This window comes from Phocoena phocoena, chromosome 4 (genome assembly GCF_963924675.1).
Source record: "Phocoena phocoena chromosome 4, mPhoPho1.1, whole genome shotgun sequence".
Classification (NCBI taxonomy): Eukaryota; Metazoa; Chordata; class Mammalia; order Artiodactyla; family Phocoenidae; genus Phocoena; species Phocoena phocoena.
Window position 1 is genome coordinate 61,845,990 of NC_089222.1, and position 26,287 is coordinate 61,872,276.

At 39.0% G+C, this 26,287-nt stretch overlaps 1 protein-coding gene across 2 annotated transcripts in view; it reads right to left on the minus strand.

Annotated features, from left to right (window-relative positions):
• Nucleotides 1-26,287, minus strand: part of MCCC1 (methylcrotonyl-CoA carboxylase subunit 1) — a 65,231-nt gene that overhangs the window by 4,842 nt on the left and 34,102 nt on the right. For both annotated transcript variants that reach the window (XM_065876151.1, XM_065876152.1), the window contains 7 exons: nucleotides 20,494-20,621; nucleotides 15,306-15,489; nucleotides 12,969-13,078; nucleotides 11,311-11,527; nucleotides 9,147-9,233; nucleotides 3,710-3,759; nucleotides 574-711 (listed from right to left, as the gene is read on the minus strand). In XM_065876151.1, coding sequence (XP_065732223.1) covers nucleotides 574-711; nucleotides 3,710-3,759; nucleotides 9,147-9,233; nucleotides 11,311-11,527; nucleotides 12,969-13,078; nucleotides 15,306-15,489; nucleotides 20,494-20,621 — 914 coding nt within the window. The remainder of the gene's footprint in view (nucleotides 1-573; nucleotides 712-3,709; nucleotides 3,760-9,146; nucleotides 9,234-11,310; nucleotides 11,528-12,968; nucleotides 13,079-15,305; nucleotides 15,490-20,493; nucleotides 20,622-26,287) is intronic.

A 26,287-nucleotide genomic window follows, 5' to 3' on the forward strand; every position in this document is an offset into this window, starting at 1 on the left:
TGGTGATTGGGGGAAGTTTTAAGGCCTCAAATCCCTGAGAGAACACTGCCCCCTGAGCAGGGAGATTCGCTCTGACAAGAAGGGGGTAAGGGTGTTTGAGAATTAAAGGAAGAAATGGATATGTGTCTGTCAGAGAGAATCTGTGAGAACAAAAGGGATGAATGGAGAAATAGAGAAGGTGGAAATGTGACAAAGAAACAGAGTGAAAGGGAGACAGAGAAAAGGTCACAGCAGTGAGAGAAGGAAGCAGGATCTTTCTACTATCTCAGTGGAATACCTCTGGTCAAGCAATTTCTCCCAATCTCCACAACGGTGTTATTATATTATTATTATTATTAATTTTTTTTGCAGTACGCGGGCCTCTCACTGTTGTGGCCTCTCCCGTTGCGGAGCACAGGCTCCGGATGCGCAGGCTCAGCGGCCGTGGCTCATGGGCCCAGCTGCTCCGCGGCATATGGGATCCTCCCGGACTGGGGCACGAACCCGTGTCCCCTGCATTGGCAGGCGGACTCTCAACCACTGCGCCACCAGGGAAGCCCCCACAACAGTGTTATTATAAAGAAAAGACACTACCATGGAAAATAGGTAAATAGTGTTTTCCAGGATAACCAGCTTAGTTTTACTAGCAACTCCATTAACAGAAGATTTCAGGTAAGTGCAGTCTCCCTCACTGCAAAGATCACCAAGGACATGGAAAGTTTTATCTTCAATCTGAAAAAACAGAAAAATAAGATCCTTAAAATAAAATAAATGAACAACCCTACAGAATTAAAATCAAAATCAATTCTTTACTAGTAAGTTTCAAAAGGTAATAGGTAAAATGTTTTTTTAAAAGTCATGTAGGAAATTTCCTCCTAAGATTCACACAAAATACTCTAGAAAGAAACAGCAGTAAGATAATTAAAAGGAAAACAAAAGTTATAGAACATATCTATAGCACCATACTGCTACAGAAAAAGGTTCATTTAAGAAGAGCAATAAAAAAAGTGAAATAGAAATACAGATCAAAGTAAGCAAAATTATTAAAATTCAGTTGAGTATATTACATGTTAGTACTCATTTCTGAGTACCCAAATTCAAATTTAGTTTTACTGTGCCAAAGCTAGTAACGAAAAAAGCCAGAACCCCATAATTAGATAGATTTTACCAACATGTAGATCCAATTCATGGGTTTCAGTTATGATTTAAGAAGATAAATTAGCTGGAGATTGACCACAATTTTCTTACTCTGAGAGAGAGGGTACGAAGAACAGATTTCACACTTAACCTTCCAAGGAAGCTGACAAAAGGACATGAAACCTTTCTGTTTAAAAGGATGTTTTCTCATATACACAATCAAGAAAAAGATTTCCCTTACACACAGAAAATTCATTTAAATCTTCTTTCTTTATTTTTCATTTCAATTCCCATGTTAGTGTCAGAGTCCTGTGGCTATTCTTTTCAAATATATTATGTAGGCTAAAGTGAAATAGGTCACACTGCAGTATTTATACATGGTTCTCATCTACCCTAAGTTAAAAAATATGACATTTTTCTCTGCTTTGTAACCTACTAAAACAGCCATTTGAATGTTTGTGGAATTCTCAGGACATAAAGGTTAGATTGGGAACAGTTTTGTTTAAAGATCTACAGAAGCACATTCTAAGTTCGTGAATGTAGTTCCATGAGCAGATTAGAACAAATCTGCAATTTAATTTACCATTTACCGAGGGATGAGAAGCGGTTCCTAAACCAGAGGTGCCAATGTGAATTGCAACTCTCACATACTAAAGTAAGTAGATTTCCCATCATTTGTCTGAATCTCAGAGAAAGAAAACCAACGTGTCTCAAAGCGTTGGGTAACCTAAAGCACATCATTGATAAATTCATTTTGCAGGATTTGAAATCTCTTAGCTCGTACTAAAAATGATTTATTCTATTCTCTGAATATATACTCACTATAGGAATTTGGTTGAGTTCTCATATTGTTTTTTAACCCTTTTAGCATTTCATTTTGCCCGTATAAGGGACTTTTAAAAATTGAGGTCTATCATAAAAATTTTGACTAGAGATTCTGAAAGTATGACCTGTGGATCCCTTGGGGTCCCCAAAACCCCTTTAGGAGTTCCACAAAGTCAAACAATTTCATAATAACATAATGTTATTTGTCTTTTTTTACCCTCATTTTCTCAAGTATACAGTGGAATTTTCTAGAGATTGCAGGACACGTGATAATGTTATTGCTCTGTTGGCTAATGGAATGTGTGCTTGTAATAAACTTTTCTCCGTTTATCCTGCAACTCAACAAAAAACCCAACCCGGTTTTTAAAATAAGGCAAATAATTTGAATAGACATTTCTTTAAAGAAGATAAACAAATAGCCAATCAGCATACGAAAAGATGCTTAACATCATTAGTCATTTTGGAAATGAATAATCAAAACCACAGTCAGATACTACTTCCACACCTGAGGATGGTTTCTTAAAAAAAAGAAAAACAACAACAACAAAACAAAAAAACCCACCAGGATATAACTGTTGGCAAGGCAGGATGTGGAGAAATTGGATCCTTTGTGCACTGTTGGTGGGAATGTAAAATGGTACAGACACTATGGAAAAAAGTATGGTAGTTCCCCCCAAAATTAAAAAGAAAATTACCATATGACCCAGCAATTCTACTTCTTTGGGTATATGCCTAAAAGAACTGAAATCAGGGTCTCAAAGAGATATTTGTATACCGATGTTCATAGCAGCATTATTCACGATAGGCAAAAGGTGGAAGCAACCCAAGTGTCCATTGAAAGATGATAAATAAAGTGTGGCATATACATACAATGGAATATTATTCAGCCTTAAAAAGGAAGGGAATTTGGACATATGCTACAACAACAGAAGGACCTCTTCAGCCTTAAAAAGGAAGGGAATTGGGACATACGCTACAACAACAGAAGGACCTCAAAGACATTATGCTAAGTGAAATAAGCCAATTACAAAAGGAGGAACGCTGAATGATTCCACTTATATGAGGTACCTAGAGTAGTTAAATCCACAGAGACAGAAAGTGGAATGGTGATTGCTGGAGGAGGGGTGGGTGGAGAAGTGGGAGTGGGCTCTTACTGTTTAATGGGTACAGAGTTTCAGTTTTGGAAGAGGAGAAAAGTTCTGCAGATGGATGGTGGTTGCACAACAATGTAAATGTATTTAATGCCACTAAATTGTACACTGAAAAATGGTAAATTATATTTTATGTACATTTTAAAAACGTACATTAAAAGAATAATAATTTTTTTCTCAGTGTAATTTTCTAAATGGTAAATATTAATAGATGTAACTGATACAAACAAAAGCTCTTAGGGGAGTCTCAATAACTTTTAAGAGTGTACAGAGGTCTTGAGACCAAAAAATTTGAGAACTACTACTTTAGATATAAATACATTCACATAATTTAGGGGCTTATTACGTGTCTGATTCAAAACTATTATTATTATTATTATTTTTTTACCAATCTTTTATTCTTAAGGAACCCTACAGACAAACTGAATAAATAATCAGAAACTGTATAGGGGGTAATTTCTCCAAATTGGTCTGAAATAAAAGCTCATGACATTCTCCTAATTATAGTCATAATAATCAATGGTTTAAGAGAAAGTAGAGAGTTAAAAAATACTCTACTTAGTATGACAGAGATCAGATTCAGCTCTGAGCTGCAGAACAAAACCAAAAAGGCTTACCTGCATGCTATGTGACCCATCACGGTTATATGTTACAGCTATGGTTACATCTTTATGGAGAAAGGGGGGAAATTGAAGAAAAATTAGAAGACATTCATTTATTCAGTAACTGAGATTCTGAAAACATCACTTTCAACCTAAGGATAACTAGTTGTTAGGGATATCAACATCTTTTAACTCTCTGACAATAAAGATTAAAAAAATGTAAAAATCAGACAGGTTTCAATAAAGGTGTATTCCAAACTTTTCTTTTTTAAAACTGGAGTTTTAGCTCTTTTAAGTTTATAGGATATTTCAGATACTTTCCCGTCAACAAGAAAGGCCATAGTGTCATAGTAGAAAATGTAAGTAATTGGGAAAGAGAAGTTCTGGCTTAAGACCCAAATTTGCCATCTGTGGCAAGATCACCTCTGTGATCTTGACCAAGTCATTTAAAATCTTGCTTTTCTGATCCATTCTGACCCATCAACTGGGTATGAGAATGTAAATGATTAAATAAATGTGAGGGCTTCCCTGGTGGCGCAGTGGTTGGGAGTCCGCCTGCCGATGCAGGGGACACGGGTTCGTGCCCCGGTCCGGGAGGATCCCTCATGCCGCGGAGCGGCTAGGCCCGTGAGCCATGGCCGCTGAGCCTGCGCGTCCGGAGCCTGTGCTCCGCAACGGGAGAGGCCACAGCAGTGAGAGGCCCGCGTACCGCAAAAAAATAAAAAAATTTTTAAAAATAAATAAATGTGAAAGTGCAGACTATACAAATATAATATACAATATAGTTATATCATTATGTGACTACAGAATAGGTTAAAGACTATCCTAGGAGATGGAAATTTCGTGGGGTAGAGAATGCAGACCAAAGTCATTTCATCTACTCCTGACACATCAATCAGCGTCTTGATGCTGCCAGCTCAAATCTGTTTCCAGCCTTGACCTTCCTTCTCCAGAACTCTAGTTAGTCACTCCTAGCAGGATCCTCCATTGGCAATTTAAAATAAACATGGTGGAGCCAACAAATCATCTCCCCACTCCGCCTGCCTTCCCTCCTGACCTGTGAGCTCCATGACTGACACCATTTTTCTCGTCATCCAGGTTTATAACCTATCATTCTTGCCTTCTCCTTCTCCTTTGCTTTCCACCTCCAAGAGTCACCACAAAGCTGCCAAATTCTTCCCCTGGAGGACCTGTCCTCTACACTTCCTCCTGTCCATTCCCATCGCTCTACTCTGATTCAGTCCCACAGCTTCTGGCCTAGCCGCCTCCAAAGAGGTCCTTCCAAAACTTCCTGCTTCCTGTCTCAACCGTTCCAGCTGATGCTGCCTAGCATGTCCCCACCACATTCAAAATACTTGGCCTGGTATGGAAGGCACCAAACTCCCAGTCTTGTTTTCCACTATTCTTCTACATAGCCCTGTGTTCCAAACAAATGGAAAAAATGGGCCAATTAATATTCTCCATATATGCCTCTAGCCTTGCCCACAATTGTGCCTCTTTGCTCATGCTCCTCCTTCACACTTTGCTGGTCCTCAGCCACACCAACTGACACATCACGCTCACTCACTGTCCTTGGGAGGAGTCTGTCTAGGTGGAATGAATTCTCTCTCCTCTGAACATTAAGACTTCGGCATATAAAACACCATTATGATTCTCCCCTCATCCAGTTTTATACGACAGTGATTTTTCTCTTTATCAGTTGTTTTTAAAAATTGCAAAAATAGGACTTCCCTGGTGGCACAGTGGTTAAGAATCCGCCTGCCAATGGAGGGGACACCAGTTCGAGCCCTGGTCCAGGAAGATCCCACATGCCGCGGAGCAACTAAGCCTGTGTGCCACAACTACTGAAGCCCATGTGCCTGGAGCCCACGCTCCGCAACAAGTCACTGCAATGAGAAGCCCGCTCACCACAAGTAGAGAAAAGCTCGTGCGCAGCAATGAAGACCCAATGCAGCCAAAAATAATAAATAAATAAAATAAAAAATATTTTTTAAAAATTGCAAAAATAAAAATATTCACAAAAGTTAAATACTGAAGTTCATAAACTAAAAAGTCCCCTCTACTGCCCAGATGTATTACTACTAAACATTTAATGTGTGAATCCTTTTAGATTTTTTCAAACGCACAAATTTATATTTTTCTTTTATAAAAATAGGATATTGTTATAATATTGTTCTGCAACCGACTTTTAAATATTAACATGTGACATATGTATCTATTTCGTTCTTTTCATAGTAGCAAGGGGATAATTTAATAATAATGATGATGATAGCTACTGTTTATTGACTGCTTGCTCTAGGTCATTCAATGAGCTAAATGCTAATGAGCTAAGTGCTTTATAGGTGCTGCCGCATTTAATACACTCAACAACCCAAGGAAGTAACTGCTATCACCATCCCCATTTACGGCCGAGGACACTAGATGCTTAGAGAGGGTGACTTGCCCAAGGGTCACGGACAAGAGGGGAGCGGAATTCAACCCATACAGTCTGACTCCAGGGCCTGCATTATTAACCACTATACCATCCGTCTTGCCAACATATACACTTCTCCTTTGCCAAATGGTAAATTTCTCACATCTTTTTTTCTCCTCTTTACATTACTCAGAATATCTGTTTTTTCAAAAACTTTGTACTGAATGTATGAATGAATGAAACTTTTCCCATATATCTTACCAGTATCTTTAAACTTTCTTATAAGAAAATACATCCAATTATGCCGGATCAGTTTTCTTTCAATTTATAAGATATGAAAAGTATTTAACTGACATGAATGCCGAATGAATCATAGTAAAGGACTTCCCTGGTGGCTCAGTGGTTAAGAATCCGCCTGCCAATGCAGGAGACACGGGTTTGATTGCTGGTCCGGGAAGATCCCACATGCCGCAGAGCACCTAAGCCTGTGCGCCACAACTACTGAGCCTGCGCTCTAGAGCCCAGGAGCTACAATTACTGAGCCCACGCACCGTAGAGTCTGCGCGCTGCAACTACTGAGCCCACGCACCACAACTACCGAAGCCTCTGCGCTCTAGGGCCCAAGTGCCGCAAATACTGAGTCCACATGCTGCAACTACTGAAGCCCGCACACCTAGAGCCCATGCTCTGCAACAAGAGAAGTCACCGCAATGAGAAGCCCACGCACCACAACGAAGAGTAGCCCCTGCTCGCCGCAACTAGAGAAAGCCTGTGCGCAGCAACGAAGACCCAATGCAGCCAAAAATAAAAAAATAAAATTAAAAAATTTTTTTTAAATTAAAAAATCATAGTAAAGACATTGCCAGGAAAACTCTAAATTCTTTTATATATTATAGGGTAACTGAATTTGTTCCTCCCTCCTCTAGGTATCTCTTGACCCCCACAAGAGAACCTTAAACATCTTCTTATAAATTTAATATATGTTTAATATCCTCTTACATACTTAATAAAGTATATAAGTTTAGCATGGTGCAGTGTTAGGTAAGCACAGGTACCCTGGAGCATGGGTTCAAATTCTGGCTCCACCAATTAGCTTTGGTGTGACTTCAAGAAAACTATTAATCTCTCTAAGACATGGTTCTCAATTTATAAAGTTGATACTAATAATAACACTGATCTCATTGGCCTATTCTGAAAATGCAAATGAAATAATCCATGCAACGTGCTTAACAAAGTGTCTGATATATACCAAACACTCAATAAATCTTAGCCATTATTATTGAGGGTAGGGCAGGGTTCTGTGAAACGTGGCCATAGTAACAAAGGAAGATTATTTTTCAAGCCCTGAATATTTAAAATGCTGGGTCGTTCTTACTGAGATCATTAGGAGTTGGTTCTACTTTAGATTCACAAATGCTTCTGGGCTCTTAGACTTCCTCTTTGGAGCACTCTCTTATTCAACCATGGTCACTACTGATTATATTAGAGACTCACCATAACATTCTGAAAGCTATTATATTCAGACCTGGGTTATTGTTGAAAAATACTACCAAAAGGATGTAGTGAACAGCATGCATATTGGCTTTTCAATTATATATTTATTTACTTCAAAAATTAAAAGAACAAAATCCCCCAAAATGCGGCATAATTCAAAACACTGCTCAGAGCCTTAGTGAAGATCCATGCCAAATAACACAGTTGGCTCATCCGAATTACAATCACACATGGGATTTTTCTGTTTAATTTAGGTTGAAGAGGTCACTGAAACTTCGCTGCTGATACTTGTGTTCAGCATAGAGGATTCTAGAGTAAGATATTCCCAGATTTTGGAGGCTGTTTTTTAGGACGAAATGAATAAATACACCAGTATAAAATGGATAGTTTGACCATTTGCAGAATGCTACTTTATAAGGGATGTTTGCAAACTTTCTTTCCATGTACTCAAGGCACTTAGGGCAATGACCATCTAGGTTCAGAATGAAAAAATACCTAAAGAGCTATAACCCAATCAACCTCTGTGAACAAAGAATCTTTTAGTAAATGACTGGATATCTACACAGAGTTGAGGCACAGAAAATCTCACTCTGTCTGGGGCAGAGGGTGCTGTGATGAGCTGGCAGGAGCATTCTGTTCTACCTGGTAGGCACATTCTGATAATGGAGTTATCACAGTTCATTGACACCTCACATTTAAGGTCATCCAGTCCTCCCAGCCCTGACTCTGTACATCTGGCTTGCCAGGCAAACTGTCCTGCAGCAAGAGGGATACAGCCACCTGGTATCAAAGGATTCTGGTTCCTCTGGTACACTGTTCCAGCCATAAGTTTATAAACCACCTTCTGGTGTAGGTGTCAGCCCTTCCTGACTTAAGTTACAATAAATCAGGCCCCTTCCTGAGCCTATTCAAATTAGTTTGCAATCAAAACTCAATTTTCCACTGGAAAAGTGGTGAAAATAGCACAGGGGCCAAGGTCAAAAAGACTGGGTATCAATCTTGGCTCTGCCACTTACTAGCCTTGAATAAGTTTTACTGCACCTCCCATGCCTGTTTCACGACCAACAGGTGGGTAAAACAGTGACTCCCCTTCATTAACGCTGCCTGAGCATTGGGCAATCCTTCTTCCCTGGAGTAGTTTTGGTTATTGTTTTTCTTCTTTAAAAGTCATACATGCTCACTGAAGAAAAACTGCAAAGCAAATAAAGTACAAAGAAGGGGCGGAAAAAAGACTGCTTCAAATCCCACCATCCAACGGTAATCTCACTAATGTTTTGTCATATTTCATTTGTCATTTTGCTATGTACATTTTATGACATATTTTAAAAATATTTACCAAATATAGAAAAAGTGTAAAAAAAAAAAGTCATTAACTCTACCACCCAGAGCCAATCAATTCTATTATTTTAGCATGCTTCCTTCCAATGTTTAGGCTAGGGATCTTAAAAAATGTAATTGATAGTGGCCAGACTGAATCCTTTTTTTTCAGGTAAATATGCTATATTTCTACAAAGCACATTCCTCTTTAAATAAAACATTACTTACTGTTTTTACCATCCCTAAGAGTCATGCTTCTGGTATAACAGATATTCAGTCTTCTTCCACTGCTGGATACAAAAGGAGAGTATTGATCTAGAAAAAATTTAAAATTCAACAACAAATTAATGAACATCAAGCTTACTAACAAAAGAAAATGTAGAGGTCCTATATCAGCAGCTCAAATGTGTTTTCTTTGTTCTATTCATTGCTTTAAATTTATTTTAAAAAAAGTTTTTTTAAAAGCTATTTTCTTCTTTTTAAAATATTTATTTATTTATTTTTGCCTGCCTTGGGTCTTAGTGGTGGCACGTGGGATCCTTCGTTGCGGCACGCGGGCTTGTCTCTAGCTGTGGCACGTGGGCTCCAAAGCGCGTGGGCTCAGTAGTTGTGGCTCGTGGGCTCCAGAGTGCATAGGTTCTGTAGTTGCAGTATGTGGGCTCTCTAGTTGTGGTGCGTGGGCTCGGTAGTTGCAGTGCGTGGGCTTAGTTGCCCCGTGGCATGTGGGATCTTAGTCCCCTGACCAGGGATCGAACCCACATCCCCAAATTGGAAGGCAGATTCTTAACCACTGGACGACCAGGGAAGCCCTCTCATTGCTTTAAATTTAAATTAGGCACTTTCATTTACGGCTCAGGAAATTTTATATGAAAAATATCCCAGTTTCTCTTGAAAATCAGAATATTTGCAGCCTCAATTCTCATCCTCTGGTTACATAAACTGCACAGTGGTCACTTTTTTGACAGGACAAATGCATTCCAGGTCACCCAAATCCTCACCACTCACTATTTTTCTTTTACCTGGCCTCTTTTACTCTTCTCTGTTACTGGTCCGCCCCAGACATTTGTGTGTTCACCCTCTGTTAGACAATATCCAGGAGCTACAGAGTAGCTAAATTGAAGCAATTTATTCTGAAACTCCTCACTGTGCTGGTTATAAATTTTAAAAAGGAAAGTGAGAGTAAGAGGACACTCCATTCTAAAAATGCTAAGTCCAGGCTTAGGAATACCAGATGGGGTATAGTTAGATGCATTTATTTAATGTAAAAGGACCAAATGAGGACAGAGCACAAATCTCCAAATATAGTTTTATATTTTAAGCTTTCAATGTAACTTTCTTGAATGAATCTAGAAATTAAAGATCCCAATAACAGGATCCTATAATAATAATCCTAATAATAATGAAGGGATAAATGGATTCAAATTTTTTTTTTCTGTTTGCTCCAAAGATCAGAGACAGCCTGAGGAAACATGGAGCAAATTTGGGAGAGCTCAGATTTTGCCAATTTAGAGGGAAGAACTTCTTAACGGAGAACTGACTGAAACTGTAATTAACTAACGAATTTTCATTATGAATTTCCAGCTTCCTGAGGTGTTAGGAGGCTGGGCAACAACTCAGCAGGGATGCTGAAGCAGGGATGCACGCATGTGGCAGCCAGGATGAATCTCTCATAGGCGCCCCCCCCCCCCGCACCCCCCGCCGTGCCCAGATTCTATGATACAATGAAGTACCTAGGTGTCTAGCTAGTCAGAAATTTGATCACAGAATAGAAAAAGAGAGGAGGAACTAACTCAACAATAAATCATGGGTAACCCAAGGGAATCTGAGCATCTCTGGCGCTCTGTCTTTAGTCTCCAGGACCAAGGAAGTTGCTGCAGGTGCAGAGGATACAACAAAGTAGGCCACAAGGAGTGGTGAATAAAAGAAGTTGGAAGGAAATGAAAAATAAATTAAAAAAAAAAAAGTTGGAAGGGATATCAGCATGGGATGCGGGGAGAACTTGTGTTTGCTTGAAAATAATTCCTTCTTTACATTACGCTGTTAGGTGATAAGTTAAGTTATATTTAATGGGTTAAAGGGTGTTGATGGGCGCATCCATGTTATGTGAGGAGCTCTACTTCACACTAAAAAACACTTTAGCAGAGGAAGGTGTCAATCACTGACAGAAGAAAAGGGAGGTAGGAGTGGCATAAAGAAAGAAAAGCGGGAATTCCCTGGTGGCCTAGTGGTTAGGATTCTGGGCGTTCACTACTGTGGCCTGGGTTCAATCCCTGGTTGGGAACTGAGATCTCATAAGCCGTGTGGCACAGCCAAAAAAAAAAAAAAAAAAAGCATGTTCAATGATTATTCATAAAATCTTGATAAGCAGAAGAAAGAGAAAAGCAGTCCATACCTTGTGTCTGGATTTTGAAAACATCAGTCATAGCTTTCTCCTTGAGGATGAGCCCCAGAGCTGCCTGGCATAAAAATTCTTTGGCTGTGGTCTTCCGATGGGGCAACAGTTCTTTGCGGTGCTGAGGGATGAAATCAGTGTGCACGTTCCCAGCTTCAAACTCTGGGTGGCCAGACAGTTTGAGGAGGAAGTCAATGTTGGTGTTCAGCCCAACAATCTAAGGGGAAAAAAAAAGCCGATGTCCCCAGTGAGTGGGGAAAACAACATATTCAGAAAAACATTTCTATGGCATCTGCTCTTTCTACTAAGTATTTTCTACTATGAATAACCCTCAGAAAGAACAAAATAAAACGAAAAAACCCACTTCACCATCACTATACATCTGCACACAACACTATGTAATTTACTATGATAAAGACAATGTAGGAAATGGTGTTGGGTAGGTAGTGTGGAGATGTTTAATTGACTCAGATTAGGAAAGCAAGTAAACGTTAAGAAACTTAAATGAGATTTACTTGCAAGATATCGAAGACTTGCCGCTCAGAACACACCCACGAAATAGGAAAACCACAGAGTAAGATTGCTGCACTGGGGATGGGTAGGATTATACGACCTGAAAAGAGCTGCCTTCCAACACTAAAATCCAACTTTGACACACTGATATAAAAATTTAAAAAGGTATAAAATTAACCCAAATCCACCCAATAAATAGGATCCCAGGCAAAACTGCTATCTGAGCCTTGGGTTCATTCATTCATTCACTCATTCATCCATTCATTCATTTATTTTATAGCCATTTACTGAATGCCTTTTAGGTGCCAGGCCCTGACCTGGATACTGTGGACACAGTGAGGAACAAAACACAGTGAGGAACAAAACACAGTCCTTGCCTCCACATTTAAGGGACACATGACAGCAATATCTATAAACAAATATCTAATATAATGGCAGGTGATATGAAGAAAAAGAAGGCTGGCTAAAGGAAGAGAGAACGCAAAGGGTTCTGTGGGGTGGCCTGGAGGACTCTGAGGGTCACAGTGAGCAGGGCTCAGGATGGTGAGGAGGCAGTCATGTGGGGGAAGAATATTCTGGAAGGGAGAACGGGAACACATGGCTCCATGCTGGGGGGTCTAAGGAGTAGCAAAGAGGCCAGTGTGGGTGGAGCCACAGAAAAAGGAAGTTTGATCAAATTCACGATATATAATAATTTGAATATCATGGGTTAATAAGAAGTCCTTCTATGAAGCTAAATCAATGTGGTACGGGACTTACTGCACCAAGAAAATGAATGGCTACAGAAAAGCAACAAACTCTTTTAAATGGATAAGACTGAACATAATTATCTTCCTTCACAGAAAATAACACCAGACTATAGGCCACACGCGTGTCGTGGCCTCATCTACAGGATGAACAGAAATTTCATACTGAGGTTAACACCGATGCTAATAGTTTTAGTCTTGCAATCTTTCTTTGCTAGCTGAAATTAAGAAGTCCTCAAACTCTATTCTGACCCATGGGAAATTCTCCCATGTGAAATTATTCTGTTAGTGACATATGGGTAATTGGAGGAAATAAGTTGACAAGGACAAAGTTGACCAAGCTTGGCTGTAGAGATGCAGAGAACAACAGGGCCACTGACACAGCCCCAGGTCACTCACGCTGTACTGTCGAAGGCTGTACTGCAGTTTTGTCAAGGCTGCCTGGCGATCTGCAGCCCACACAACCAGCTTTGCAATCATGGGGTCGTAATGCACTGAAACTTCATCTCCTGAAATTGAAAAACCACAGTAACCAAAGTTAAAGAGAGAAAATATGATAAGTAAGACATTCTCCTGGGGCTTTACGTACATTTCACACTTAATCCTCACAAACTCCTGCACCACAGATATCCTTACCACCATCTTATTCATTAGGAACTGAGGCTCACGGGGGTTTAAAAACAGAAGCTGTTAAGGAGGGTGTGGCCATCCAAGAGCACCACGCCCCAAATAGTCATTCAATGACACACAGGCTGGTTTTCCTCATCTTATCTTTGTCTGAATCTTCTTTTCCCTTCTCATTTTAGGAAGGCAGTACAAACTCCCTCTACCCTATCATATCACAATCACTTCTGTCTTTGGCATTTCCTTCCCTCCACCCCCTCAGTTTCCTCATCAGAAAAAAAGGACAATAATTCCTCTATCCTATATGCTTGTTGGGAGGATTGACAATCAAGTGTCAAATGCCATACCTGGCAGAGCTGATAAACAAATAGCAGCTGTCATTACTGTGACCAGAGTCACAGAGAACAAGAATGTGAACCATGCACATCTCACTGGTTAGAATGGTTCAAGACAAAAGGATGTGGTGTATTACATAGAATACTGTTCTAGGACCTTTCTGTGATTTTGACAGGCCACTGGACCCCTCTGAACCCCAGAGTCTTCAACTGTAGAATCAAGGGGTTAGATCACACTCCCTTATCCACCCATCCATCCACCCACCCACCTACCAACACATATTGAACACCTTCTAGGTCTAGGGTTGAGCAAAGTCCTGCAATTATAACATAGAAGACACAGTCCCTCTCTTAAGACTCTTATAGTCTAATGGAGAAGCTAGACAACGAGTAAAAGATCATCATAAGATAATATAAAAGGGCAATGCCCAAGGAATACACAAGGGACTCAGGGAACACAAAAGAGGAGGGTTGGGGAAATCTTCCTAGACTAGATTATCCTCCTCAGTGCCAGGATGTGAATCTGGGAGTCTGTTTTAGAATTATATCTCTGTTATCCTTTGAGCACCTTTATTAAAGTATATTGCAAGCTTTGCTTGCCTCACAGATTTCTTTTTTCTATTGCAAGTTCCCTCTTCTCTCTATGATGTGCCGCTGATATGAAAAAATTTACTGACTACCAAATCTTGCTGTGGGTTAGCCAGAACTCTCAAAATGCTGCCAGTTTATCATTAAGAAGTCCTCATTCATTCTGGCTTTCCAGACCCTATACAATTTGCTTTCATTCTGTATCTCCAGCCATATCTCCAACTACTCACTCTCCTGAACCCTTTTCTCCAGCCACATATTTTCTCACAGTTCTTCAAACACATCTTTAGTTAAATCCTCTTTTCTTTACCTTTCTGTATGCTGTTAAATCTGCCTACTCAAATCCACTCCAGACTTCCTCTTAGAAGCGTGTCCTGATTATACCAGCCTAACATAACCTGTTATTCCGAGAATTGCTGTATTTTATCACTCACCATCTGTATAACTTCTCTGGCAACTAAAGTTAAGGTGGCAGTAGACAGTGGTGGCTCAGAGCATAAAACCTGGAGCCAGAATGACTGGGTCTGAATCTTGGCTCCAAGGGTGACCTTGGACAAGTCACTTCTCTGTGCCCTGGCTTCCTCATCTGGAAAATGGGAGTGATAATAACATCTATTCATAGGGTAGTTCTCATAGTTAAAGGAGCCCAGGTAGAAAAATCACCTAGAACAGTGCCTGTACATAGCAAGTAGTAAATAACTGTTATGACCATCATTATTAATCATATGTGAATCGTGATAGTTCTTGCACTGTCATTTTTTTTCTTTTCTTTCTTTTATTTATTACTGTTTAGCTTGCACTAAATTTATTTATTAATTTTTCAGCTTGACTTTCAGTACCTTGAAGGCAGAGTGCCTTGGACATAGCAGTTATCAGTCACCTTAAATTATATTTGGAACTAGGCAAAGTAAAAAATATAAAACAGTACCCACAAAGTATTTGTGGCTTAGGCTTCACTAAGTGCTGCTGCATTTCAAAAAAGAGAGTAGTACTGCTTAAAAATACTAGTTATTCTTTAAAAATGACTATTCCAGAAGGAAAAGTAAAGATTACAGAGAAATCAATTAAATCCTTTATTTTTAAAGCACACTAGGTATATCCACAAGACATAGGGAAAAGACCCCATACAAAACCAATAATGTACTAACAATTTTTAAACACTGAGACTTTTTGCTTTATTTCACTTTACCTTGCCGTACTCCAGTTTCAATCCTAGTGGCAAGGTCTGCTTGAGGGGTGGAGAGATGCACTAATGGTCCAGCCCCTGGCATGAAGTTATTGTTAGGATCTTCTGCATATATTCTAGCTTCAAAGGCATGGCCTCGCAGAGTTATCTCTTCCTGGCTCAAAGGAATCTTCTCTCCTGCTGCAATCTGGTAAAAGAAGAGTATGTGCTTCTTATGAATATCTACCTTCTAGCAGCTATGAGACTTAGTCGACGGTCTTATCCTTTTCTATGTAAAATGTACATCAGGACTTTATAATGAAGCCAAATAAAAACTCTTATTTTATCCACTTACTCGAGTATTGGGCAAAAGCAAAAGTAGATTAAAAAACAGATGCAGCTTGAAAATACTGTACTAATTACAATGGGTTTCTAGAATTTTTAAATAGAGAAAACAGGCAAACCAATGACTAAATCACAAATATAAGTATCAGTGCTTTTTCAATATAATGAAAACTGAAATTTCTTACTGGCAAGATATTCTCAGTTTTCATTTAAAACATTAGCACTCAGTTACCAAATCAAGCTTTTTTATAGTAAATTATTAGTTGGTGTTTAGGACTATTTTCACAGCTATGCCTAAAGCGTGGCATTAGTCATCTTTGTCATCTTCATCACCAAGTGATCAAGCAAAACAAACAGGGGAACATGATGTTTTTAAAATTTTGTTATGTTTATTGCAAGATACCAGATTATAAACAGGATGATCAGCATTGTTTACCACTACTGTAATTATTATTATTTTGGCTCTTATATACTAATACAACAAATCTCTCTCTTCAACTAATATAACTTGGAAAAGGCTATTGGAGGGCACACTGTCACTCTCTTCTCTCTTCCCTTAAGTTTTCCTCAAAGATGAGAAAATGACAAACTGAGATGGCAAAAGATACAGGGAAAAACTCTAACTTAGCAGCACACTGAACTAGATAGGTAAGTGTAAAACAAGCAAAGGTCTCACCTCTTTAAATCTGTAGATAAGAAAAATCAGGAACCACAACAGTGAAAATGAAAGGAAAATGGACTAAATTGAATGGCTTCATGCCATGGTGTTTGGAACCAAAGACTCTGCAGCCGTATTGCCTGGGTTCAAATTTTGTCTCTATACTTATTCTGTTCTGGGCATACTCATATTCTGGGTAAATTTCTGTAACCTCTTAATGCTTCAGAGAAAAATGCCTGACATAAAGTAAGCACTATGTAAGTGTTAGCTATTATTATTTCATTCTTATCCTTTATAATAATATACTCTTTAATGTTCTAATAAAGAATTCTATTTCAAAACAAAAATAGAATTCTATTTGTTTTAGTATAAAAAAGGAAAAGAATGACCATATGTCCGTATTCTAAGATGTGATCTTATTGCTGACTATATAGCGCAATCTCAACCTGGCTATCTTTGCCTATCTGTTTTCCTCTGAAGTTGGCTTCTATATGGGCCCAGAAGAGACTAACCCAACCATGCCTCTGGGTACTTAGAAATTTGTACCATCTGAGTTCTCTGGGGCTTAGACATTGACTCTTTGGAAGCCCTGGACCTTGGATATTTCACCAGCGTCTCCTGAAACCACTAACCATCTGAACCTGCAGCCTGGGAGCTCACATCATTGCACCCTTGCTCTAGGAAGCTGGTGACTCCAGAGACAGGTCCTGGAGCTTGAACTCTTGCCTCACCACATGGAGAGGCCCCTTGTTTTACCTCTGTTTGGAAGCCAGACTCCAAAGTACCTTGAACACTGTAAACAGGGTCCAATGGCATCCCTAAGTTCTAGAAACCCTCCCCAGATGATAAAAGCCTATTTTTCTTTCTAAAGCTCTTACAGTTTCTTGACTTGCAGAAATAAATGTCTGCTGGTCCCCCTAATGTCCAAAAGCTTTCTCCTCTTTAATCCTTGGAAACCCTTTATCCTTCATGATTTCAAAATTCTGGACTCTCGTGGTTACCGCTTCAGAAAAAAATATTCTTTTCCTTGAATTCTGGAAACATAAGCACTCTTTCCAAAAGTTTCTAAACCCGCTACAGTTTTCCTGACACTTACTAACACTTACTAGCCTGATGTGCCTGGTTTTCATTAGCTCCCAATGCCCAGAAGGCCCAGAAGAATCTTATGGCTTAATTAAAACCACCAATCATCCCCAATGAACCAGCAAAAGGAACGTTATATTATTGTCCACAGAAGTTCTGCAAAGACAAAATTATCAAAATAATCACGACTTTAGCATCACAATGTGGAAAAAATAATTTCGTTTCAGGATATATAAAGAACCAAGAATCCTACAGAGATCAAGAATACTCATACTCCTTGACGAAAGACCTGTATGCAGAAAATTATAAGACACTGATGAAAGAAATTAAAGATGATACAAATAGATGGAGAGATATACCATGTTCTTGGATGGGAAGAATCAACATTGTGAAAATGACTCTACTACCCAAAGCAATCTACAGATTCAATGCAATCCCTATCAAACTACCACTGGCATTTTTCACAGAACTAGAACAAAAAATTTCGCAATTTGTATGGAAACACAAAAGACCCCGAATAGCCAAAGCAATCTTGAGAACGAAAAAAGGAGCTGGAGGAATCAGGCTCCCTGACTTCAGACTATATTACAAAGCAACAGTAATCAAGAGAGTATGGTACTGGCACAAAAACAGAAAGATAGATCAGTGGAACAGGATAGAAAGCCCAGAGATAAACCCATGCACATATGGACACCTTATCTTTGATAAAGGAGGCAGGAATGTACAGTGGAGAAAGGACAGCCTCTTCAATAAATGGTGCTGGGAAAACTGGACAGGTACATGTAAAAGTATGAGATTAGATCACTCCCTAACACCATACACAAAAATAAGCTCAAAATGGATTAAAGACCTAAATGTAAGGCCAGAAACTATCAAACTCTTAGAAGAAAACATAGGAAGAACACTCTATGACATAAATCACAGCAAGATCCTTTCTGACCCACCTCCTAGAGTAATGGAAATAAAACCAAAAATAAACAAATGGGACCTAATGAAACTTCAAAGCTTTTGCACAGCAAAGGAAACCATAACCAAGACCAAAAGACAACCCTCAAAATGGGAGAAAACATTTGCAAATGAAGCAACTGACAAAGGATTAATCTCCAAAATTTACAAGCAGCTCATGCAGCTCAATAACAAAAAAACAAACAACCCCATCCAAAAATGGGCAGAAGACCTAAATAGACATTTCTCCAAAGAAGATATACAGAATGCCAACAAACACATGAAAGAATGCTCAACATCATTAATCATTAGAGAAATGCAAATCAAAACTACAATGAGATATCATCTCACACCAGTCAGAATGGCCATCATCAAAAAATCTATAAACAATAAATGCTGGAGAGGGTGTGGAGAAAAGGGGACACTCTTGCACTGCTGGTGGAAATGTGAAATGGTTCAGCCACTGTGGAGAACAGTATGGAGGTTCCTTAAAAAACTACAAATAGAATTACCATATGACCCAGCAATCCCACTACTGGGCATATACCCTGAGAAAACCAAAATTCAAAAAGAGTCATGTACCAAAATGTTCATTGCAGCTCTATTTACAATAGCCCGGAGATGGAAACAACCTAAGCGCCCATCATCAGATGAATGGATAAAGAAGATGTGGCACATATACACAATGGAATATTACTCAGCCTTAAAAAGAAATGAAATTGAGCTATTTGTAATGAGATGGATAGACCTAGAGTCTGTCATACAGAGTGAAGTAAGTCAGAAAGAAAAAGACAAATACCGTATGCTAACACATATATATGGAATTTAAGGGGAAAAAATGTCATGAAGAACCTAAGGGTAAGACAGGAATAAAGACGCAGACCTACTGGAGAACGGACTTGAGGATATGGGGAGGGGGAAGGGTGAGTTTTGACAGGGCGAGAGAGAGTCATGGACATATACACACTAACAAACGTAGTAAGGTAGATAGCTGGGGGGAAGCAGCCGCAAGGCACAGGGATATTAGCTCAGTGCTTTGTGACAGCCTGGAAGGGTGGGATGGGGAGAGTGGGAGGGAGGGAGACGCAAGAGGGAAGACATATGGGAACATATGTATATGTATAGCTGATTCACTTTGTTATAAAGCAGAAACTAACACACCATTGTAAAGCAATTATACCCCAATAAAGATGTTTAAAAAAAAATAATAATAAAATAAAATCCTAAAAAAAAAAAAAAAAAAAAAGAATATTCATACTCCTTAAAAACATTTTTTATATTAAACAACAGGTTGTAAAAATCTACTGTTTTCAGTAAAGAGAACAAAACAGACTAAGTTATTATCATTAATATTTGAAGGAATAAGCTTGTAGAACTCAGATTCAGGCCAGTGAAGAACAGCTGTAGACTTAAGACTTCAGTAAAATTCAGTAGATGTGTCACAGAAATGTTAAAGTGCTCTAAAATTTTCTAAACATTTACTCTGAACGGCTACATTTATCCCTTCATGGGCCATCAACAGTCTGTCAGCACTTGCACGTGGACCCCTCTGTTAATCTAGACCCTTCCCTTGGCTCTTCATTCCCATCTTTTCCTTAGCTTATTTCACCTTGGCTAGCATCTGTCCTGCCTCTAAAATCTCATAATGGCCTGGACCTGAATGATGTGGTCTCAGGGCACAAGGCTTTGTGTTGAGACAGTGTGGTCACAAGCAAGCCTCAGTGACAGCAGTTCGCCTGCTGGCTGCCCCATGTCTAAGGGGGAAAGATGGTAAGTGACAGATTAGGAATCTGAGTCCATAAAGTGCATCAAATGTAATGCCACCTTTAACCTCCCATTTTCCTATCCTCATGAAAACCACTAAGAATTGAACCCTTGTCCAAAGCAATGCCTCCTTTTAAGAGGTTTTAAGAAGGGAATGTATTCTTGACACTGATTTTTTTTTTTTTTCTCCCGGTACGCGGGCCCCTCACTGTTGTGGCCTCTCCCGTTGTGGAGCACAGGCTCCAGACGTGCAGGCTCAGCGGCCATGGCTCACGGGCCCAGCCGCTTTGCGGCATGTGGGATCTTCCCGGACCGGGGCACGAACCCGTGTCCCCTGCATCGGCAGGCGGACTCTCAACCACTGCGCCACCAGGGAAGCCCCTCGACACTGGTTTTTAACAGAAAAATTACTCCCACCCTAAGCTGCCATTCCACCAAGTCAGTTCCTGTGATCATTTCAGTAACAGGATGTTCCACTTGCAGCCTTGTATTCATCTCCATGAAGTAGAAATTGTGCTTTGAGTCCATAATAAACTCCACGGTTCCTAAATACAAAACACAGTGGGTCACATTTCAACAGTATACAATCAGTAGGAATCAAAATCTTTCTTGATAGATTATATCAAGTTTTACAGCTGCCTTCATTCAATGGTAAACATTTTGCATTTCATGAAGAAAACATCTCACATTTTGCAGCAGCAAATGATTCTCCATCAAAAATATGGAGCCACATGAAATTTAACAATAGAAAAGTATATTTGGGGTTTCAAGCAAATGGTAAGTCCAGGTTATAAATCAGTCTCAACTGTTGTAGCAGTCAGAACATGGTTGGACCATGTGTTACTGCTTCTGTGTACCAAGATCCCTGGAAACCTCACTGTGACATCCCATCTCACTCTAACTCTGTGGAGGAAAACACAACATTTTTTCTCCTGACTGTGTGCTTTGGAAGTGTCTTTAAAAGTCCTGTTTCTAGTGACCCACTGGGAGATTACTTAGTAACTAAACACTATGTTAATGTCTTATCTAGTGACATTCTATTAAGTACTACACTTCCCCCAATTTTATTAAGGTATAATTCCAGACAGTAAAATTTATCTATTTTAAATATTGTGTGCTGAGTTTCAGCAATTGAATACAGTCATATAACCACCACCACAATGAAAATACAACATACTTCCATCATCCAAAACATTCCCTTGTTCCCTTTGTAGTCAGTCCCTTCCCCAGGCCCCAGCTCCAGGCAATCACTGGCCTGCTTTCTATCAGTTTTTTTTTAGAATGTCACATAAATGAAATCATATAGTATACAGTCTTTTGTGTTTGAATTTTTTTCACTTAGCCAAAGGCTAATTCCATATAATTTAAAACTTGCTTTTCAAACTGTGGATCACAACCTATTAGTGGATTGTAAAAATTTAGTGAAGACTTCCAGTTTCTGGCCCAGCATGGAAGGAACTTAGAAGTTGCCATTCCATTCTGACAGCAAGAAAATGCTGAATAAGATGAAAAATCAACAACCCTTCTTAGAAGCATCACAGACATGAGGTTACAAGGCAAACCGCTGCCCCCCAAATTAGAGAGACAGAAAGGTGAAAACAGAGATTCACAACTTATTGGAACAGAAACCCATGAGCAAAAACCTCTGTGGGAACACATACTGGAGAAGGAAAACCTGGACTGTAATTGACAAATTGCTGGAGGCTCAGTGTGGACAGTTCCAAGAGTTAAAAACTCCAGGGGGGACTAAGTTATAGGGAGCTCCGAACACTTTTATAAGTTTTACCTCCAGAAGCTCTACCAGGTCCTCACAGTGAACATTGGAGAAAAAACCCCTTGAGTTCCCAGCAGTGGGAGGGGAAAACGAACCATATGAAGTATGCCAGAGTTCTGTTCTTCTGAACAAGATTCGTCCTTAAGAGAAACTATTTTATTACAGCCTAAACTATTGGGATTTTATCAGGGCCTAATTAATGTAATTGAGGGAAGAGAAATACACAACTCCAGCCATTCTGTCCCACATGAGGGAATAAATAAAAAACAAATAAACAAAAACCAACTGAAAAACACTGATGAAGTTCACAGTTCAGAGCGCAAGCTCACCAAAAGACTTAGACTAAATCACAGGTCTATAGAACATTTCACCTTCCCTGTACCTAACACTACACTACTAAAGACCTATTTACCACAGTTCCTTTACCTGGTACATCAACGTCTGGCTATCAAGAACAAATTACATGGCATCCTAAGAGGCAAAAAACACAGTTTAGAGAGACTGAAAAAGCATCATAACCAGACTCAGATATGATAGAATTATAATTATCATAATTATCTGATAGAATTATCAGAACAAGAATTAAAAAACCCTTTAATTAATATGTTAAGGGTTTTAATGGAAAAAGTACACAACATGTAAGAACAGTTAAATATAAGTAGACATGGAAATTTTTTTTTTTTTTTTTTTGCGGTATGCAGGCCTCTCACTGTTGTGGCCTCTCCCATTGCAGAGCACAGGCTCCGGATGTGCAGGCTTAGCGGCCATGGCTCACGGGCCCAGCCGCTCCGCGGTACATGGGATCTTCCCGGACCGGGACACGAACCCGTGTCCCCTGCATCGGCAGGTGGACTCTCAACCACTGCACCACCAGGGAAGCCCAGACATGGAAATTTTAAGAAAGAAAAAAAAAATTCTACAGATCAAACATACCATAAGAGAAATGAAGAATGCCTTTGATGGACTTATCAGTAGATTGCACACAGCCAAGGAAAAAATCTCTGAGCTTGAGGATATGACAACAGAAACTTCCAAAATTAAAATCAAAGAGAAAAAAGACTGCAAAAAAACAGAACAGAATATCCAAGAACTGTGGAGAACTAGAAAAGGTGTAACATATGCATAATGGGAATACCATTAGATAAGTAAAGAAAGGAACAAAAGCAGTATCTGAAGCAATAATGACTAAAAATTAATGTTGGACACTGAATCACCAATCCAGGGAGGTCAGAGAACACAAAGCAGGATAAATGCCAGAAAAACTACACCTAGGCAAACTATACCTATAATACCATTTTCAAAGTACAGAAAATCAAAAATCCTGAAAGAACCCAAGGAAAAAAAACACACCTTACTTATAAAGGAGAAAAGATAAGAATCACATCTGACTTCTCCTCAGAAACCATGCAACCAAGGACAACAGAGTGAACTATTTAAAGTGTTGTCTAAAAAAACCATCAAGGGCTTCCCTGGTGGCACAGTGGTTGAGAATCCGCCTGCCGGGCTTCCCTGGTGGCGCAGTGGTTGAGAGTCCACCTGCCGATGCAGGGGACACGGGTTCGTGCCCCGGTCTGGGAAGATCCCACATGCCACGGAGCGGCTGGGCCCATGAGCCATGGCCGCTGAGCCTGCGCATCCGGAGCCTGTGCTCCGCAACGGAAGAATCCGCCTGCCAATGCAGGGGACACGGGTTTGAGCCCTGGTCCGGGAAGATCCCACATGCCGCGGAGCAACTAAGCCCATGCGCCACAACTACTGAGCCTGCACTCTAGAGCCAGCAAGCCACAACTACTGAAGCCTGTGTGCTTAGAGCCCGTGCTCCGCAACTAGAAGCCACCACAATGAGAAGCCTGCGCACTGCAACGAAGAGTAGCCCCTGCTCGCCACAACTAGAGAAAGCCCGTGTGCAGCAACGAAGACCCAACAAGCCAAAAATAAATAAATAAATGAATAAATAAATAAATTTCAAAAATCTATCAAGAAAGTCAGCCAAGTATATAAAAAAAATCATCAACCTATAATTCTGTATCTTGTTAAGTTATTCTTCCAAAGTGAAGGAGAAATAAAGACTATCTTAGATAAACAAAAAATGAGAGAATTTATTGGCAGTAGACTTGCCCTGCAAGAAATGTTAAAAGAAGTTCTTCATAGAGAAGGAAATGAAATAGGGTCAATAATCCAAGACATAACAATATTTAATGTTTACGCATCTGAAAACAGGGCGTCAAAATACATCAGGTGAAAACTAAGAACTGCAAGAATAAATAGATAAATCCACTAATCAATTGGAGACTTTAATACCCCTCTATTAGAAATGGATAAACCCAGCAGGCAGAATATTAGTAAGGACATAGATGAACTCAATAGCACAGTCAATAAAATGGAATAATTGACATCTATAGACTAATTCATCCAACAACATCAGATTACATATTGTCATACTTGCACGGAACAATCACCATGACAGAACACATTCAGGGCCATAAAGAAAGACCTTAACAAATTTAAAAGAATAGATAACATATAATGTCTGCTCTCAGACCACAATAAAACTAAAAATCAATAAATTGAACTAGAAATCATAACAGAAAGATAGCTGGAAAAAATCCCCAAATACTTGCAGATTAAACAACACACTACTAAATAACATGTGTCAAAGAAGAAATCTCAAAAGAAATCTATAAATTGTTTAAACTAGATGAAAATGAGGATACAACTTTTCAAAATTTGTGAGATGCATAGAAAGCAGTACTTAGATGGCAAAGCATAGCATTGAATCCATATATTTGAAGAGAAGAAAGATCTAAAATTAATCTAAGCTTCTATTTTAGGAAACTAAAAAAGGAAAAGCAAATTAATTCCAAGGTAAACAGAAGAAAATAAATAATAGAGTAGAAATTCATGAAACTGAAGACAGAAAATAGAAAAAAAAATCAACAAAACCAAAAGTTGGTTCTTTGAAAAGATCAATAAAAGTGATAAGCCTCTAGACAGGCTATCTAAGAAAAAAAGAGGACAGAAATTACTAATATCAGACATGAAGGAAGGAACATCACCACAGACCTTATGAACATTAAAAGGATAATAAAGGAATATTATTAACAACATTATGCTCACAAATTTAATAACCTAGATGAAATGGGCCAATTCCTTGAAAGACACAATCTGCCAAAACTCACACAAGCAAAAAACAGACAGTTTAAATAGGCCTATATCTATTAAACAGATTGATAAATCATTAATAACCTTCAAAACAGAAAGCAGCAGGCCCAGATTGGTTCACTGGTAAATTCTACCAAACACTGAAGGCAGAATTTATACCAATTTTCTGCAATCTCTTCCAGAACACAGAGTTTTTCCTAACTCATTCTATGAGGCCAGCATTACCTTAATACCAAAACCAAAGATGTTACAAGAAAACTACAGACCAATATCTCTTAAGAACACTGATGAAGTAATCCTCAGGAAAATATTAGCAAATCAAATCCAACAATGTATAAAAATCCCACCATGACCAGGTAGGATTTACCCCAGGTATGCAAGGATGGTTCAACATTAGAAAATCAGTTAATGTAATCTATCACATCAACAGGCTAAAGAAAAACCATGTGATCATATCAATAAGTGCAGAAAAAGCATTTGATGAAATCTAGTACCCAATTATAATAAAAACTCTCAACAAACCAGGAACAGAGGGGAACTTCCTCAATTTGATAAAGAAGATTTACAAAAACCTACAGCTACCATCATACTTAATGGTGAGAAACTAGAAGCCTTCCCCCTAAGATCAGAAATAAGGCAAGGATGTCCACTCTCACGACTCCTTTTCAACATCATACCAGAAGTCCTATCTAATACAGTAAGACAAGAAAAGGAAATAAATGGTATATAGATTGGGAAAGAAGAAATAAAACTGACTGTTCACAGATGACTTGATCATCTTTATAAAAAATTCAAAAAAGTTGACAAAAAAACCTCCTGGAACTAATAAGTGACCATATCATAGTTGCAGGATACAAGGTTAATATACAAAAGTCAATTGTTTTCCGACATACCAGCACACAAGTTGAATTTGAAATTAAAAACACAATACTATTTACATTAGCACACTCCCCCATGAAATAGGTATAAATCTAACAGAATATGTATAAGATCTACATGAGGAAACTATAAAGTTCTGGTAAAAGAAGTCAAAGAAGAATTAAATAAATGGAGAAATATTCCATGTTCATGGGTAGGAAGACTCAACATTGTCAAGACGTCAGTTCTTCCCAACTTGTTATATAGAGTCAATGCAACCCCAATCAAAATCCCAGCAAGTTATTTTGTGGATATCAGAAAACTGATTCTAACGGTTATATGGAGAGGCAAGAGGCCCGAATAACCAACTCAGTCTGACAAAATGACAAAATGGGAAGACTGACACTATCTGAATTC